The sequence below is a fragment of the Crassostrea angulata genome, chromosome 3, assembly GCF_025612915.1.
Source record: "Crassostrea angulata isolate pt1a10 chromosome 3, ASM2561291v2, whole genome shotgun sequence".
NCBI lineage: Eukaryota > Metazoa > Mollusca > Bivalvia > Ostreida > Ostreidae > Magallana > Magallana angulata.
Genome location: NC_069113.1, coordinates 40,990,045 through 41,008,244, shown reverse-complemented (window position 1 = coordinate 41,008,244; position 18,200 = coordinate 40,990,045). Strand labels below are relative to the sequence as shown.

General features: G+C 35.7%; 2 protein-coding genes across 2 annotated transcripts in view; one reads left to right on the top strand and one right to left on the bottom strand.

Moving 5' to 3' along the window:
* Positions 1-1,128: 1,128 nt before the first annotated feature.
* Positions 1,129-18,200, bottom strand: part of LOC128178338 (39S ribosomal protein L54, mitochondrial-like) — a 49,265-nt gene continuing 32,193 nt past the window's right edge. Inside the window, exons 2-3 of the mRNA XM_052845458.1 lie at positions 1,707-1,806; positions 1,129-1,493 (exon numbers count right to left, since the gene is read on the bottom strand). Of these exons, the coding sequence (XP_052701418.1) occupies positions 1,231-1,493; positions 1,707-1,803 (360 nt within the window). The 5' untranslated portion in view covers positions 1,804-1,806 and the 3' untranslated portion in view covers positions 1,129-1,230. The remainder of the gene's footprint in view (positions 1,494-1,706; positions 1,807-18,200) is intronic.
* Positions 2,055-9,595, top strand: LOC128178337 (ribosome biogenesis protein SPATA5L1-like). Its single transcript, XM_052845457.1, has 9 exons — positions 2,055-2,197; positions 4,248-5,317; positions 5,468-5,671; positions 5,756-5,914; positions 6,135-6,344; positions 6,696-6,887; positions 7,133-7,270; positions 8,724-8,846; positions 9,058-9,595. The coding sequence occupies exons 1-9, from the start codon at positions 2,188-2,190 to the stop codon at positions 9,214-9,216; spliced, it is 2,265 nt and encodes a 754-aa protein (XP_052701417.1). The 5' UTR covers positions 2,055-2,187; the 3' UTR covers positions 9,217-9,595.

Below are 18,200 nucleotides of genomic sequence, written 5' to 3'. Positions count from 1 at the left end.
GCCAGGCCCTTATTACCGTATTTTTCGGAAATTAGGTTGATACTTTTTTCCAGACACGTGGACCTCGCCCTATTCATCGCTTCGCCCAATTTATGTTTTTTTTTTGGTTGGAAAATTTGATATGAAATTTTGCAAAAATTTATGCAACCCTCCAATAAAATCATGAGTGTTTACTATAATACTGCTTGAATTTCTGTGTAAAAATCGTATGGATTTTGATCAATATACTGTAGTAATTTATCATTTAAAAAAATTTAGATGTAAATAGATTTATTTCTTCTTACATTTCTTACTTAGATCACTGACTGAATCATCTTTCGATCATTATTATATGCTGTCATGCAGTTTGATCGCTCGATCGTGTGCTTACGATAAACAGGAAATGTATTTCGCGCGGTAAAAGTAAAATGAGAACCGTACAAAGGGTAATTACGGGGGGGGGGGGGGATATTGTCGGGTAGAAATAAAAAAAACCAATTTGTTTTCATAATAGAATACATGAACAAGTTTTCTGTATATTCAATGATGAAATTTTAGCCAGTTGTCTCTGAAATCAGTCTGGGTAGCGCTAACTTTGTTTATATTTAAAGCCACAATTAGCAAAAATTATAGTCTGGTGAAAGAAAACATGTACCGGTAATCACTTTGACCAAACTTGCTGAGATAAATCAGATAATGCATCCAAAAATGCTTAATACTAGTCATCCCGTGTATATTGATTCATATTATAATGTATATCTGTATTTCCTGGAGATAGGAACATGTTAATGGGTCAAAGAAGCTGAACTATTTCCAAGAGCAAGTAACTTTGTGCCCTTCCTGAATCATACTCCCCTTTCCCAACTTTTTACCATGTCACTGCAAAACTTTTAATTGGGTACTGCTACTTATTAATTGTCAGCATAAGCATATTGTGATGGTAAATCATTTAGCAGCTAGGGATATATAACTGTAAATCACTAATTAAATGCAAGAAATTAATATGCACATAAAATCTACAAGCATCTAAGCAAAATTAAGTTCTTCAAATTGTGGAATATCAGAATTAAGTACTTGCATGTAATAAGGTCAAGCTACAGACCTTGTTTAATCTCTTAACTTGACTCTCAAGGATATATATATAAACGCTTTTGACTTTAAAATTGCTTCATGATTTATTACAAAAGAAAAACTTACACATTGAAACAGAAAAAAATCATATGTATTACACTGTTAAAAACAAATGAAGTTCTATGCCACTTTCTTCCTCTCTTTGTTCATTTGCTGCAGGGTTTTTCGGCGAACAAGCCTCCAATATTTGAAGGTGTCGGGCTCACGTTCATAAGGTCCCCTTTCTAATTTTAGATTCCACAGCCAGTCTGGGTACTCACTGTCTGGTTTTATTTCGGGGTCTTGTCCATTTTTCATTATATTAGCACCACAAACAAATTTACACAGTTTTTCTGGGTCTCTTTCTGCATCCAGAAATTTGTCTTTCTTTCCAGCAGCTTTAGCTGAAAGCAAATGAGGAAATTCATGTCATCAGGATACCATTACAATATCGAATTTGACATCGAGTAAATTTAATGTGCACCAATGCTTCACTTGTATTTTAATGGATATCTTTTACTGTGCTATAATAGTTGTTATACATGAACAACAATGGTTGGTTTACTGCTGTCAAATACCATTTTATTCGACACTTAGAACAGCTGATTTAATCTTACCCTCTTTTTTCCCTAATAAGAATCCATTTACATGCAGTGCTCTGCTTTGTAAAAATGTAAGATTCTTACAAAGAGACAACGATTTTCTTGTCCACATTCTGATTCTCTGCTTCTGAAAGTCATTCGGTTATTTTCAAACGGTGTGATACGTTTATATGCCTGAAGGTTTTCGGATCGGTAAAATTTTAAGATTAAGAAGGCCTGTACTTCAAGTTATAATTTGTTTTACGGTTTACATGATATTTACACAACGAAAAAAAATTAAAGCCAATCTTTTTTTTAAAAATTATACTTGTTTCAATAGTTTCACGCTTATAATTCATTTCTACATAGGTTGTAAAATCCTCTTGGCCACCGTTTACTTAGGCCCCGATCCAATATGTCAGCCCCCATTGCACAATCATGTAACGATAAGTTGATGAAGTTGATGAAGATCCCTAAGTTGGAAAAGAGAATCGCAACCAAATGATATATTTTAATCATGAAAATGTGTAAGTATATAGTACATTTATTTTAGAGTGTGAAAACATTAAAGAATAAATTTTATTCAATAGGGGAAAAGACGTGTGGGTCAATTAGCTCACCTGTCACTCCTTTTATTCATGACAAGTAGGGATCGAGGATCGGACACTCCTTTGAAAAATATGGACTCAGTTACACAATATCATAGTTAAGTTACTGAAAACATAAGCCCCCCCCCCTCCCCCGACACACACCTGCATCGAGAAAGAGTCTTACTGTGACTAGGCAATGCACAGGTCACAGCAAGTCTGTTAAAAGTATCCGCAGGGGGAAAACGCACATACTGGTACATAAAATATCCATTTAATGGGTCATGCGTAGGCATTTCATTTTGGTGAGGCCAAAAAAAAAATTATTCCTGTTTCCTGTCGCCCGACCGACCCTATCTTTTACCCTCCGACCCTAAAAGTTTTTCTGTGATCATGGTGGTGATCGGTAACTTCCCCAGAATTTCCTCAGAAAGAGAAGTCAAAATGACCAAGTCTTCTGAGTTCATAGTCGTGTAAATTAACCTCACTGGCAAAAGAATGATAGAAAATTAATCTACAGACATTTTTACTGCATAACTATACCTTGTGGTGAATAACTTGCGACTATCTTACCTTCAGGGGTTATAAATACAGGTGATGCAACAACATACTGTATATTGGAAATTACAAAAACAATGTTTATTACTTTAAATCCTGATATTACAGTTGTCAATAACCTGTTATTAGTTAATAACTGCAATGAATGTTAAAATTATCATAAAACTGCTTTCTATATTATCTTGAGAATTAAACAGACCCTCTACATAACGCACAGTAGTAAGTGGGTCAAAGGGTTGGACTAATACCCCAAATCATGTTGATATTGACATTAAGTTAATACAATACAAAAATATTTATCCAGAAAAGGATAAATAAATTCATACACATGTATTTAATTAAAAGATTAACCTATTTTTTTCTTTACCTGTTGTTTTCTATACATTACATGCATCAACAATACAAAAACCTTTGAAAATATTAAATCATCTATTTACATACTGAACAGTGGGAATATACATCTCTCTCATTATTACACACATGCTCCAAGTTTTTAAAAATAAAATATTTTTTTTAAATAAAATTTTTTTCTTACCTACCTACCCTAATTTTTTTGGTCAAGTGACAGGAAACAGGAATATTTTTTTTTTTGGCCTGACTGTGATACAGTATTTCTATATTTGGATTTGCCTGTAATGTTTCCAGAAATTGCACATAGAATGTCTCAGATTTTATCACTAACAATGGTACCATAAACATTGAATTTTCAAATGTGATGTTTAACATGGTAGTGATTTTGTTGCAAAAACAATGAATGTCAGGTAAAATGGGACTACTGGGTATGAAAGAGCAACAATGTAGGTATTTTAGACCAGTCATCTGAAAATTTAGGCAAGATACAACGCAATTGTTTTTTCATTTGCTACAAAGCGAGTTTAGGGGACAAATTCTTTTAAAAACCGTGTCTGTAGAACATTCTATCTAACCAGCATCCCCCCTTTTACCCAAGATGAAGATTTGGACAGAAGTTAGAATATCGTTTTCAACAACATTTTCCCATGTATGCAAGTTAGAAATCAAAGTTGTTGGGTCACATGCTTGAGTGAACACGGAATTAAATTTGCGTGTAACTGTTAATCAAATGAAATAAGAACATGTTTTATTTAACCTTTTTCTTTAAATAAAAGGTGCATGCACTAAAATTTAATTGTGCCAACTTGAAGTATTAATTTGTGTTTGCCCAAAAATACATATGTGCCAATTTTCATGTTTCACAGTATGTAATCATAATATGGTATATATGGCATATATACATAATTATATGTTTATCTATTGTTGCACTTGAGACTACTTTTGTTATGAAATTCAAAGCAGTTGTGTAAAATTCACATACAGTAACTGCTGATAACAACTTCCACTTGTACAACTTACTTCTCTGATTTTAATAAATACCCATGCAATAAATGTAGAAACAAAAATTGTCATTTTTTAGCTACAGATCAGTTGCTCCCGCTAAGGAAAAATACAGATGTTATAACACAGAAATGCAGACTAGATCTTCAAACCCTCAAACAGTTGAGAATAAAGCCATCTTCTTTCTCAATCCTCTCCATTGACAACAATGAATTCATTTGTCAAGTTTGGCCGTCTGTGCTCTTATCTGGAAATGGAATAGAAGTAGGGACTATGGTATCTAGAAGGGCATCGTTACAAAAAGAAAAATCCTGCACAATTAAACCAATAAGTGTTTCTCCAGCAAAAACTCTCGAAGTAGGCCTAGTGTTAACTAAAACAGAGGATGTTAGAACATATAGAAAGATTGTGACAGAATGCAGCCAGAAAATGGAAGAAATCTGCCAGAGCTTGTTGTATAAGACCTGTGTATCTCCTGGGTTTGTTGTAGACAAAGATAAATGCACTCTTGCCAAGTTGCATGGTGTCTCCTATATTCTGATAGATGATGCCCCCGATGGTGATTATTGTGTAGTGGACAACAAAACACACATAACTGTAAACAAAATACAGAGTAAAGATCATTATTTGCAAAAACAAATAAACATTCAAACTATTCCTCTAGGAGGGTTGGATAAAGTAATAGAGGAATTGAAAGAATTTCTCTCGGTGTCCTTCACTGATAAGTCTAGTCCAAACAGCATTCTGAGGCTCCCCAAAGGAATTTTACTAAGAGGTCCCCCAGGGACAGGAAAGACTTCTCTCGTTAAACATGTCTGTGCGCAGTGCAATGCCTTCCTGATATCTGTGAATGGACCTGAAGTTTTTGGATCCAGACCTGGAGAGACTGAAGAAAACATAGGAAATGTTTTTAACAAAGCTTTCCTGATGAGCGAAGAAGGCCACTGTGTTGTTTTCTTGGACGAGATTGACTCGGTGTGTCCGAAGAGGTGGAATTCTGATGATGCCAATGATTCCCGCTGTACCAGTGTATTCCTGTCCTATCTAGACCAAGTGCATCTGTACCAGAACCTGTGTGTGATTGGGGCCACCAACAGACCCTCCGCTCTAGACCCCAGTCTGAGGCGGCCTGGGAGACTTGACAGAGAGGTGAGATGGCTTAAAGTGTATTCCATCAATGGTACGCTACTTTTGGAAAATGAAGTAAATTATGTTCGCTGAAAATAATTTTAATTTAGATTTTTAGGAAAGAATATATTTGGTAGCTGTTATTTTTTTCTTTTTTTGTTTTTTTTTTAGATCATGATTAATGTTCCAACGCTTAGTCAAAGGAAACAAATATTGACTCATCAGTGCTCTAGATTACGAGTTGATTCTGGCTTGGATTTGGACGTCATAGCTCAGATGACCAATGGCTATGTTGGAGCTGACCTCATGTCACTCTGTCATGAAGCAGCCTTCACAGCGCTGGGTTCTCTCCAGCCTGATTTAAAAGAAAACAAGGTATTGATAAAATTATTGACATTCACTTGCAATAAACAATTGATTATCAACCATTCCCTGCATATCAGTTTGCATCTTTTTTAGGATACAGAGCCTCCATTGATAACAACAGACCATTTCAAAACAGCCCTCAAAAAGGTGTTACCTTCTACCCAGAAAGGCTCTCCCTGCACCATAGAGTTTGACCCCGTCCACTGGGACGACATTGGTGGTTTGGAAGAAGCTAAACTGAAAATTCAGCAGGTAAAACTTACTGAGATATATATTGTGTACATCAGGTAAACCTAAACTTGCAAAGGCAATCATACATATTACTTTTTAAATTACATGTACTATCACGACTGGTTAGTCCAGTAACTTTGTTTAGTATTTAACACAGTCATTTCTTGGGCTGAATATGAAACTACTGTAAAGAAACATATTTTATGGACAAAGTGTGTTTGGATAAATTTCTGTCTTGTAGGCAGTAGAGTGGCCCATTAAGCATCCAGAGGCTTTCTCTCGCATGGGCCTACCAAGTCCCAGGGGAGTGCTGTTGTACGGACCCCCTGGTTGCTGTAAGACTACACTGGTTAAGGCGGTAGCCACCTCCTCCAGTGCCACCTTCCTGTCTCTGAGTGGTGCCCAGCTGTTCTCACCTTATGTCGGAGATTCAGAAAAACTCATCACTGAGGTATTTTCTGTTAACTGCTACATGACATTTATTCTTATGTGTATACTGCTAAATTTGAATAGTGTATACAGGGTTATTTTTGCCTTGTGTAATTTTCACCCTTCTACACTTGCTAATAATTTTGCCTGTCTTAAATTCACCAAAGTACAGGTGTGTTTAAAGAGAGATAATTTGAGACATTAGAATTCTCCCAGTCTTAGATTTATCTGCTTACAATGAGGGTGAGATGGGTGAGATTAAAACAGGTGAATATCGGGGTATATTCCTGTATACAGAAGAAGACTTGTAAGGTACTTGGAACTAGCAAGTTGGATCAGTTATGCTAAAGGAATGTTTTTATATCTATGACAGGTCTTCCAAAGAGCTCGTGCAGGTGCCCCAGCCCTCATTTTCTTGGACGAAATAGATTCCATCATTGGCAAGCGGTCTGATGGGACGTCACAGCGTGGGGTACAAGAGAGGGTTCTGTCTACCCTGCTTAATGAGATGGATGGTATAGGGATTCGATTGGATGAGAAGACAGACTCAATGGGGACAGGGGAGGTAAACCAAGGAGAAATTATTGATAACACCCTGCCTTTAGGGTTTTTGGGATTTGAACATGTGACCAACCCATATTTATATTTCCAAATACACCCAAAAATAATACATGATTTCTTAAGTCAGCGTATAAGATAGAAGAATACTTTAAGTTCCATAATCTTAAAATTTTGTTACCTCTTATTGGTGATTGATTTGTATATTTAACACCTAAAAAGGAAGCTAGTAAAATCTTGACTCTCCTTTAGGATGGATCGGTGAGAGATCTGGCCAATAAAAGTGTGCTGATAGTGGCCGCCACAAATCGACCCGACATGTTGGATGAGGCACTAACCAGACCTGGAAGATTTGACAGATCTGTCTATGTACCACCACCTGATCTACAGGTAGGTTAATCAAAAACACACTGTAAGACAATACAATATGTTTCCTTGTACAGTTAAGGTGCATTCTCTCTCTGTTAAGGGATGTAACTCTCACTATATAAGTAATTCCTTTAATATTTATGACTTGTTAATGAATGTTATTTTTAAATTTCAATTTTCTTTACATTTGGAAATGATTATCACAAAAGCAAACAGCCTTTGAGTAAAACCCAATGGTTTGTTTACTTTGTTAGAAGTCTTTTTTTTTTTTAAATTTGATTGCATATATGTTTACAAGGGTTGTTCGGAAATTAATGAGACATTTTATTTTATTCTTTTAGTAAAAGATATAAACTCTTGAAATTTCACCAAAACGTAAATAAGGATAGAGTTTATCAATGTGAAAAGTTTCTTGTCCATGGCATGAATAGATCATTCCTGGTAAGCTGACCAACGTGCCTTCATCCAGTGACCCTGCGCAACTGCAAACTTTTCGCAGCGTCATTTTAATGCTTTTTATTGCTCCTGTGTTTTTAACACCTTATAAACGAATGGAAATAAGACTTATTCTTTATTTCTCATCTTTTGTTTTCATTTCAAGATGTCATCATTTACATTTTCTCTCATTCTTGCTTTTTTATGGGGAAAATCGAGTTATTTTTACCCGAAAGTCTAATTACTGTGAATGTCTCCTGCAGTTATTTTTTTATATATTTTAGAACTGTTGACAACAGTTAGTGTGTCAAAAGTAATTACTAATTAATCCCTTTGGCCTAATTCTAGTTAAACAATCAGTGAACAAAAATATGATGAGCTGAAGCTCTATACTTGTCTTGTCATCGTATAGTTTTTTGAGCAATTGCGTGGCATTAAAAGGTCTTCTTTTGAGATTTCCACATGTTTGATGGTTTTCAATGCACCGCCTTGACATCAAAATTCAACGTAAAGTCATTGTCAGATTTCTATTGTTTGGTAAATATATGTGTACTATATCCGTATTTCAACTCGAACATCAGTGAAACTTAATCAAAAGCTAGTCGCAAAGAATAGCAAAATGAACTATTTAATTTGATTTCTTTTATCATTAACTGTGATTCTACGGACACTTATAAAGTAGATGTTTAAGCTGTTAAATCTCCGAGTTCATGGCTGCGCAGGGTACCCCGACCAACGACTTGTTTATCTACCGTCGTAAACAAAATATTAAATATTCTTTTAATATTACTTTGTTTATTATTTGGTGGCGTTTCTTCAGTGTTTATGCCAATTTTCACCAAAATTCATCAATTAGAAAAGAAAATATTCGAGTTGTCTCAATAATTTCGGAACAACCCTTGTATTAACCAATGAAACACCTTAATTTGTTGTCATGGAATAAATGAAAATGTATATTACCACAGGGGATTACATGTGAAAACAATAATAAGAATGTGGCATTTATCCTGATAAAAGTGGCTCGAGTTTTTCTTTGCAGGCACGACTTGAAATTCTCAAAATCTGCACAAAGACAATGCCAGTGAAGGATGTTGATTTGTCTGCTCTGTCAGCAAGGACTGAAAACTACACTGGAGCTGATCTGAAGAATCTCTGCAGAGAGGTATAATAGTGTAATTGTAATCATGTAAAAAAAATTATATACAAGGCAGTTTTTAAGGCAACATCTTGATACACCCTCAACCACTTGTAAAATCTATTCCTTTAGATACCACTTTGTCTTTTTTATGTACATTTTTATTAAATTATAACTGCTTTTTAATAAAGATGACTAGGTTTTAATTCATCATTTTAACTGCATGTTTCATTGACAGGCTGCCTTGCTCTCTCTGACGGAGGACCTATCCTCAGACTTGGTCACAGAGGAGCACCTGATCAAGGCCCTGTCTATAGTGAGGCCCTCACTGAACCCCTTTCTACTGAACAAATACCAACAGGGTTCATCACAGGGGAAGAAACTATTTGTTCTGTGAATGGTTTTGAACATACACTCATGTAGCTTTCACAAGAAAAAAAATCACTGAATCTAGCTGCTTCCTGGGTGGAGGGGGGGATCTGAGGAAGATGGTTCCTTACAGTGGAAGAAACCCTTTAAAAATGGCTCATCAGAGGGGAAGAAATTCTTTGAATGTACCGGTACTCCCCACATGGGTAGAAACTCTTTAAAAGTGGCTCCCCTCAGGGGAAGAAACTCTTTGAACATGACTTTCCACAGGGGAAGAAATTCATTCAACATGTCTCCCAACTAGAGGAGGAACTCTTTGAACTTGGCTCCTCACAGGGGAAGAAACTCTGTTCTGTGAATGTTTCTTGCATTGACATTATGTTTGAATTAAATTTGTGGAATATGTTGTTATTTTGTTTCTAATAAGTTATGCTTCTTGTTGTGCAAGCAATGCTTTTTGTTGTTCAAGCAACTTCAGTCCATCTAAAAACATTGCATTGATAAAGTTACCACATATTTGTTACAATTTCTTCCTACTGAATGAGTTTAAAGCCTCATTGACCATTTTAACATTGAATTACAATACTTGTACAATTATGGTTATGGTATTTATAAAAAAAAAACAACAAAACAAACAAATGAAACAAAAACCAGGACTTGAAAAGATCAGATCATTTTTTTTTTAAATAATTGTACAATTATAAATGAATTCATGATAAGTTGCATGAATTTGAAACCACATGTTCAAAAACTCTTTATAGCTGATCATGAGTTTAAGTGAGATTAATTATACATCATACACTATTTTATTCCTTTATTATTATATAGATATCCAGGGATTTAAAGATCAACAGTTTAGGTACATGCTAACAAAGCTGGAATTCATTTAGATTCACACATTTATATTTTTTACGAAGATGATAGAATGGTGGGAATTTTGAATTGTAGTACATATACTACATTCTTCAAATGGCCATCTTTGAACATTTTGCGTTTGAAACAATAAAGCTTTTTGATACTAATATTAATAATTGCTGATATACTTACCCTTAAATTCTTACCAATTGGTATTCAGTTAATAGCGAGCGCAGCTCGCCGGCGCGCAGCGCCGGCTAGCGAAGCGAGCTCTAAGAACCAGTGTGCGCGGGAAAAAGAACGAGTTAAACCTACAGTTCCTCAAACAAAATTTTTTGTCTACGTCCCATAATGCTCTCTAATGTTTTCACCCGTGGTGCTATGCCAAAAATGGCCGACTTATAACTCGTAATTTACGGTGACTTAAAGTTTGAAGACAAGTTTCGAGTACCGCATATGCTTTGGCGAGACTCAAAAGATTTGTTACATGCTTCCATACCTTCGTATTGAGTCGAGAAACGTAAACAAAGACGAACAAAGTCATGGATGACGTCACAGTGCACTCGCGCTATATTTCCCGCGATAAATTTAGAGGTGGATCAAACATCTGTAATGAGTGTACTGGCCATTTCAGTTTAATCTGCGATACCTGCCTCATTGACATATGATTTGTTTCTAATCTTTTTTTAATATAGAAATTATATATATATATATATACTAGCAAGAGCCATACTTTACTGTCACATCGATCCATTTTTAAAGTAATTGTGCATGCATGTAAGTATATGAGTAGGGAGGAAATAAACAATAGGACATTTTGAACTAAATAAAAAGGAATAAAATGAAAAAATAAACAGGTAAAAAAATTGTGTAGATATTGCATATACATGTAGTTTCCCAAAAGTGGGAAATTACACACCTACAAACAGGTCTCTCTCTCTCTCTCTCTCTCTCTCTCTCTCTCTCTCTCTCTCTCTCTCTCTCTCTGGGTAGGGGGTTGCGCTGTATGTATCATAACCATTAAAATTAGTACCTTTGGCATACTTATTGTAGAGCAATACTCTCTCAAAAATTCTTTGACGTTCGTAGATACCTAAATAAAACTATAAGTTGACAATGATGCAAAGTACAGTATGTGCAATTCTTGCTGCGCTCGCCAGAACGGTAGCACCGTAAAACATATTATTTAAGATTTACAATGAACTTTTTTCAGTTTTTATTTTTTAAATAGTGTTCTAAGAGAGGTAACTTGTGATGTTGGAAGAATAATTACGCGTCGTCACTTAGTGCGTTAATCAGTGAAACTGAGGAATTAAGATGACCCCAGTAAGTCTTTGGGATAGACTCGACCATACATTAATATACGCATCCAACTGGCGTTTTCTTTTTCTTTCGTAAATACAAATAATGCATCCTCATATACATGCGATCTACGTAAAATATTATGTTTATCCACACCACAAACCACATGCACAGGTTTTTTTAAAAATTCTGGTTTATATATTACCTAAAGGCCCTGTCACACCAAGCTGCATTCCCACGGCGGGCTTACGGCGTTGTAAAATTCATGGAATCGCCGTAGGATCGCAAGGAAAATTCAGAAAAAATGTAGTTTTATTTGAAAAGTTTACAAGTGGAGATGTCACGGCGACCGAGGCGTTCTTACGGAGCTCCCACGGCGCGTAACTGCGTTTCCACGGAGTTCTACTTGGCGATTAACTGCGCTCTCGCTGAGTCTCCGCCGAGCGCTCATGACGTGCTAGGAGTTTTTACCGCGCGTCCACGGCGTGCTCTGCGCGCTGACTACGTGCACAAGACGTTCTTTACTTCTTGGTTGGTTAATATTATTTAATTTGTTAAATTATATGGGGAACAAACAAGAATTTACAACTAGTAAATAAATGATTAAAAATTATTTTGATTTTATGAAAAAGTACATTGTAATTGAAACATAACTACTTCTAAACAATTTGTGAAGGACTAGGATTAAACTCTTAGTATATAGCCAGGTCTACAGAAAAAGATCCGCTATTAGTTGTTAGAAAAAATAGAAAAGGTGTGAAAACATCAACACCAAATGGCATGAATTCCATCTACATCCATTGATAGGTCTTGGAATATTAGCAAATGCTACTTTTTACATAATCATCTACATCCAGTTTGATAATTATTACATCGCTTGCTATTGTATAATAGCCATTGTTCGAGTTTTCGTGGTCTTGATGACAACGCACTAGAAACGCCGTGGGAGCGCGGTATAAACGCAGAAGAAACGTCACGAGAGCGCAATGAACGCAGCAACAGCTCTTTGGGGTCGCTGTGTGAACGCAGCCAAATGAATAACAACTTGTTCAAACGCTGTGGATGCGCAATGTGAGCGCGATAGAGACGCATGCAGTGAGATCCCAGAGGACTCCGTGCAAGCGCAATTGACTCATCACTGCGTATACACTGCGATTAGCTGCGTTCCTCGAGCGCGCCGACGGAGCTCTCATGGCGCTATTGGAGACCTTACGGCGCTGTCACGGCTACCTCACTACGCTTTTACGGCGTGTTTATCAGAACACAGAGCCACGGCGCGTACTTTGTGCATGTTCAAAGTGCGCGCCGTCGCATGGCGTTCTAAAATGTTCAAGGCGATCCCACCGCAACGGACGAAGATGCCGTTGCGTTGTTTAAATATGGCGCTGTAGGAGACTCAACTGCGTTTACCTTGGCGTTTTACATTATTTAAGGATGCAGCGGGATCGCCGTGAGGGCGCAGCTCCAGTGTGACAGAGGTTTTACATTTATACTGTCGATAATGAAAATCTAATGGGCTCGTTAGATCGTAGTAACAAAAATAAAGACACAAATTTCGCGATATTACGCATACCCATGATGCATTGTTGGATGAATTTTAATTACCAAAGAAAACATCAATCTACTAGTAGTCAGTTACTTATTAATAATAACGTGATTTTTAAATTTACGACATTATGTTTAGATTAGAGGAACTCTGAATTAATGAGGCTTTATTTTTACAAAATGATGAAGGTTCTTTCTTTATTATCACGTTTGGACCTTGAACCTTGATCATGGGAAGTCAACGAGATATATATTTGTTTCAAAGTGCATTTAAAAAGTCTTTATCAACTTGGCCTCATTCATGGATTAGGACCAATGCTACAGCGTTTTACTTTGTGAGGACAAGATTCTCACTGCAAGCCAGCGTAGGTTACGGTTCAGAAATATATGAGTTTCAATATTTCATCACCTTATTTCCCCGGGGTTATAAATTCTATCTCCGGAGGGGACATTGTTTGGTAAATAACCGAGAGGGAGGGGTCTACATTTCATCATTTAAAAACATGAAAACAAAACCAAGTAACTGAAACCAGGAACTAAAAACTAGCACACAAGCTAACAGGTAAAACAAAAATCACTTTTTTCAAATCAAAATTAAGTTTTTAGTATGTTAACACCATGCGCGGATCGGGGGGGGGGGGGGTAAGCCCCCCCCCCCTGTAAAATTCAAATTTCTTTAAATTACATTATAAAATTGCCAAAAATATGCCTCGGACCCCCCGGCAAACTAGCTCAAATAACCGTCGGACTCCCCCCCCCCCCCCCCCGGGGAAAAATTTTCTGGATCCGTGCTTGTACACGTCTTAAAATAAAATATTAGGGATGGTAATTGTTAAAGGGTTCATTGAATAATGAACTGGTTTCTTTTTTATACAAACACATACAATATATTTACTTTAACTTTCATTGTCCACGTCTGTGCATAATTCAATGTTTCTTATGATGTTGAATATCACTTGATTTCATTATTTGATAGACTTTTTGTACGAAAGGTCATGATATTGAAGTAATTACGACAGTTTCGAGTTACTGAGTAACCCGTAGAAGTTACGCCTTAAATTTTATAATTTTGCTTGCTTCGAAAATTAGCTCAGTTAGCTTCAATTGTATTGTTTATTGGTCAACAGCTGTACAGCTCATAGACATATACAATTAATATATACATGTTACAATACATATACTGGTCACTTGAAAAAGGCAAGTTTATATACATGAAGTTTTCTGATTACAAAAGCATTCTTAATATATTTACCTAAATTGTACAAATCCTTTACATTTTGTGTTGACAATAGTAGAATTAATTCAAAGACAGCGTTTAATATAATAAAACTTAAATTACGGTAATAGGGACATTTCAATATAAAACGATATTCATCTTCTATCTCTGAATACATAAAGGACATAAACGTCTTTCAATTGCGTAGGAAAAAAAAAATTTGAACATAGAAGTATTTGAGTATTCAGTCAAATCTTGTTTAATACACCTGCTATTATATATGTAAAGTACAATTCAAATGTGAAACACGAGTCAAGGAGAAAGTCATCTGTAACGTAGGTTATTGGAGATAATATTCCTGCAATCTCTGCAATTACCTAAATTGATATGATATATGGCATTTCCCAAAGCCTCCTTTGCTACTTAATCTCGAAAACACGCCAAGCTTATCACGTTCATGCGACCCAGATATAAATATAAGTTCATGACAAATTGGATGTGAGCGTTTCTCTTCATTGTTCTAGCATGGGAAACACATTTTCATATAAATCACTACCTAAAAGATAATAACGGAGATTGAATATCAAGATCTGAAGGTTTCAAAGATTTGTGGAAACTACAATAAAGATACTAGAGTGCAAATTGTTATAGAAAAGTGAGTTTTTACACAAAAACTGAAAAGCAATTATGCAGCTATTTCATGTGTTTTTCAACAATCATCAACGTGCCTGTATCCCAGTCAGTTTCATTATACCCTCATGCCCTTCTTGCATTAAAGGTTACTATAGCATATAGGCAACTACCTACCGGTAAATAAAGAAATCGTCACATAAAATCATTCATTCGTGTTTTTTTAATTTTAAGGGTTGTTCATGGATATACAATGTATATCATTTTACTACAGCCATTGTAGTAAACTCAGACTTTTCAGACGGTGCTGTGAATGCTTACTTGCTGGAAGAAATGAATCACTGTGTTACTTGGTAACCCCAATTTATTTATCCAAAAGCAATTTAAGCTAATGTTAGCCTTATTCAAAGATGTTAACTTTCATTGAACCTTGAAGATTGTATTTCGTTTGTAACATTGATAAACTCTTTACTCTCTTGAAAACTACTAAGACGAGTCTTTCATTTATAAAAAAAAAGGCGAAGGTCGCTTTTGGGAATATTTGTTTAATGGTTGAGAATCATTGCATGAAATTTTCGTATTTTTCTGCATTTGAAAATAAACTTGGTGTAAATTTCCTCCCGTGATTTTTGCAACTGTTATACCAGTTCATAACACAGAATAAGCGTTAAATGGTTAAAGTATTTATTACAACAGCATAACTATTAATATGCTTGTGTAGTTTGTGGAATCCCAGTTATGACTGATTCAGAAACAGATGTTAATAAGTCTGGAATATTTGATATTTTAAATAACATACCACGTACAGCTTTGTTTGAAACTACCGTTTTTCAGCATCCACAACTGACAGTCCGTGTAATTCCATGTTTTCCAAGAACTTATTATTTGCTTAGTCCATCTGTAATCATTATTTTCATATAAAATTTGTCTGTTCTAAGTAAGTTTCATTTAATGTGCTGCCCCCCCCCCAAAAAAAACAAGAGGCCCATGGGCCACATCGCTCACCTGAGGAACAGTAGGTATGATAAAATCAGCTTAATGGAGTCATAATACAAACTATCTGGACAATGTACAATAATACATGTAGATCCTGTATAAATAAAATCCATTTTCCCCTGGATATTCTTATGTTTATAATCATTAGTCCCTTTTCTAACAAGATGATTTTATAGTCATATCATATGTTGAGTATTGAAGTTCTCAAAAAGATCCTTAACAATAGTTTATATATTAAATATAAACGTACATCAAACTCTGAACCTTCTCGGGGGGCCAAAGAATTGTCCTGGGGCCAAAGTCTTAACAATTATAAAGAAACATCTGGCTGATTAGTTTCTGAGAAGATTTTTAAAGATTTACCCTATATATTCCTTTGTTAAACTTTGACCCCCCATTGTGGCCCAACCCTACCCCTGGGGATCATGATTTTCACAACTATGAATCTACACTACCTGAGGATGCTTTCACACAAGTTTCAGCTTTCCTGGCTGATTATTTTCTGAGAAGAAGATTTTTAAAGATTTACTCTGTTTATTCCTATGTAAAACATCGACCTCCCATTGTGGCCCAAACCTACCCCCAGGGTTATGATTTTCACAAATTTGAATCTACACTACCTGAGGATGCTTCCACACAAGTTTCAGCTTTCCTGGCTGATTAGTTTCTGAGAAGAAGATTTTTAAAGATTTACTCTATATAATCATATGTTAAACTTCGACCCCCCATTGTGGCCCCACCGTACCGCCAGGTGTTATTATTTTCACAACTTTGAATCAACACTACCTGAGGATGCTTCCGAAGAAGTTTCAGCTTTCCTGGCTAATTAGTTTCTGAGAAGAAGATTTTTAAAGATTTACCCTATATATTCCTTTGTTAAACTCTGACCCTACCCCTGGGGATCATGATTTTCACAACTATGAATCTACACTACCTGAGGATGCTTTCACACAAGTTTCAGCTTTCCTGGCTGATTAGTTTCTGAGAAGAAGATTTTTAAAGATTTACTGTTTATTCCTATGTAAAACATCGACCCCCCATTGTGGCCCCACCCTACCCCCGGGGGTCATGATTTTCACAACTATGAATCTACACTACCTGAGGATACTTTCACACAAGTTTCAGCTTTCCTGGCTGATTAGTTTCTGAGAAGAAGATTTTTAAAGATTTCTCTATATATTCCTATGTTAAACTTCGATCCCCCATTGTGGCCCCACCGTACCCCGGGGGTCATGATTTTCACAACTTTGAATCTACACTACCTGAGGATCCTTCCACACAAGTGTCAGCTTTCCTGGCCGATTAGTTTCTGAGAAGAAGATTTTTAAAGATTTATTCTATATATATTCCTATGTAAAACTTCGATCCTTCATTGTGGCCCCACCCTACCTCCGGGGATCATGATTTTCACAAATTTGTATCTACATTACCTGATGATGCTTTTACACAAGTTTCAGCTTTCCTGGCTGATTAGTTTCTGAGGAGAAGATTTTTAAAGATTTACTCTATATATTCATTTGTTAAACTTCGACCTCCAATTGTGGCCCCACCCTCAGATGAGCTAAAAAGGTTAAGTTTACAATACAATAAGTTGTTAAAGTTGGTTTCTGGAAGAACAGACTTTGAAAATTTTCTTAATAAATATTGACAAATTTTTTACCTTTTTAAGCTTTAGTTTTTAAGATCTGTGTACAAACATAGAATTGTGAGCAAATCTTGCTTATAATTCGAAACTTAACACTCAAATATGGTTGGTAAATAGAAATTGTAAACAATTAAACACAAGAAACATGCACTACATGTATAACAAATAAAGAACACAATTTATTTTTTCGAAATGAATCATATATATACATGTATATACCTACATATTTCCGTCAGCGATATCAAACTCTATTTAAACTGAATAAACTCGAGAAAATGCCGAGCATCTCAACAAAATCTATTGCATTAATCTACATGTTCCATTACGCAAAAGATAATGCCGAATTACCGATAGAATGAATTGTATTTCAGTACCCCTACATCCGATTTTGCTTAATTTGCGCAGGTAAACAGTTAACTGTTTGATTTACCGAAGTCTCTGTTTGATTTTATACGTAAAAATCACGAAATACAGACGATAGTTTCCAGGTTACAAAGCATAATGAGAACGAAACGAAAATCAGAACAAGCTAACACCAACGTCATGTGTGAAAACTGTCAACGCATTGAAATATTTAGCCTCAATTTACTTCACAAAATCGGCACCAATATATTTTGTATGTTTCAAAATTTCCCTTCATACGCGAACTGTTGCACAACAAGCAAATTCATCATAGTCAGATCGACCCTTTTTCGTATAATGTCATGGCTGCTTTAAACAAAGAACCTCGTTTTAGAAGTATGGAATCATTTTACCGGATGCCGAACCCGAAGCTATTAAACTGATTGAAACACGCCTTTCCTTTATTATTATTTTCGTAATA

Coding starts and splice junctions, on each gene's coding strand:
- LOC128178337 (XM_052845457.1), top strand. Junction 5,318..5,467: donor CTGGGAGACTTGACAGAGAG/GTGAGATGGCTT, acceptor TTTTTTTTTTAG/ATCATGATTAATGTTCCAAC. Junction 5,672..5,755: donor CTGATTTAAAAGAAAACAAG/GTATTGATAAAA, acceptor CATCTTTTTTAG/GATACAGAGCCTCCATTGAT.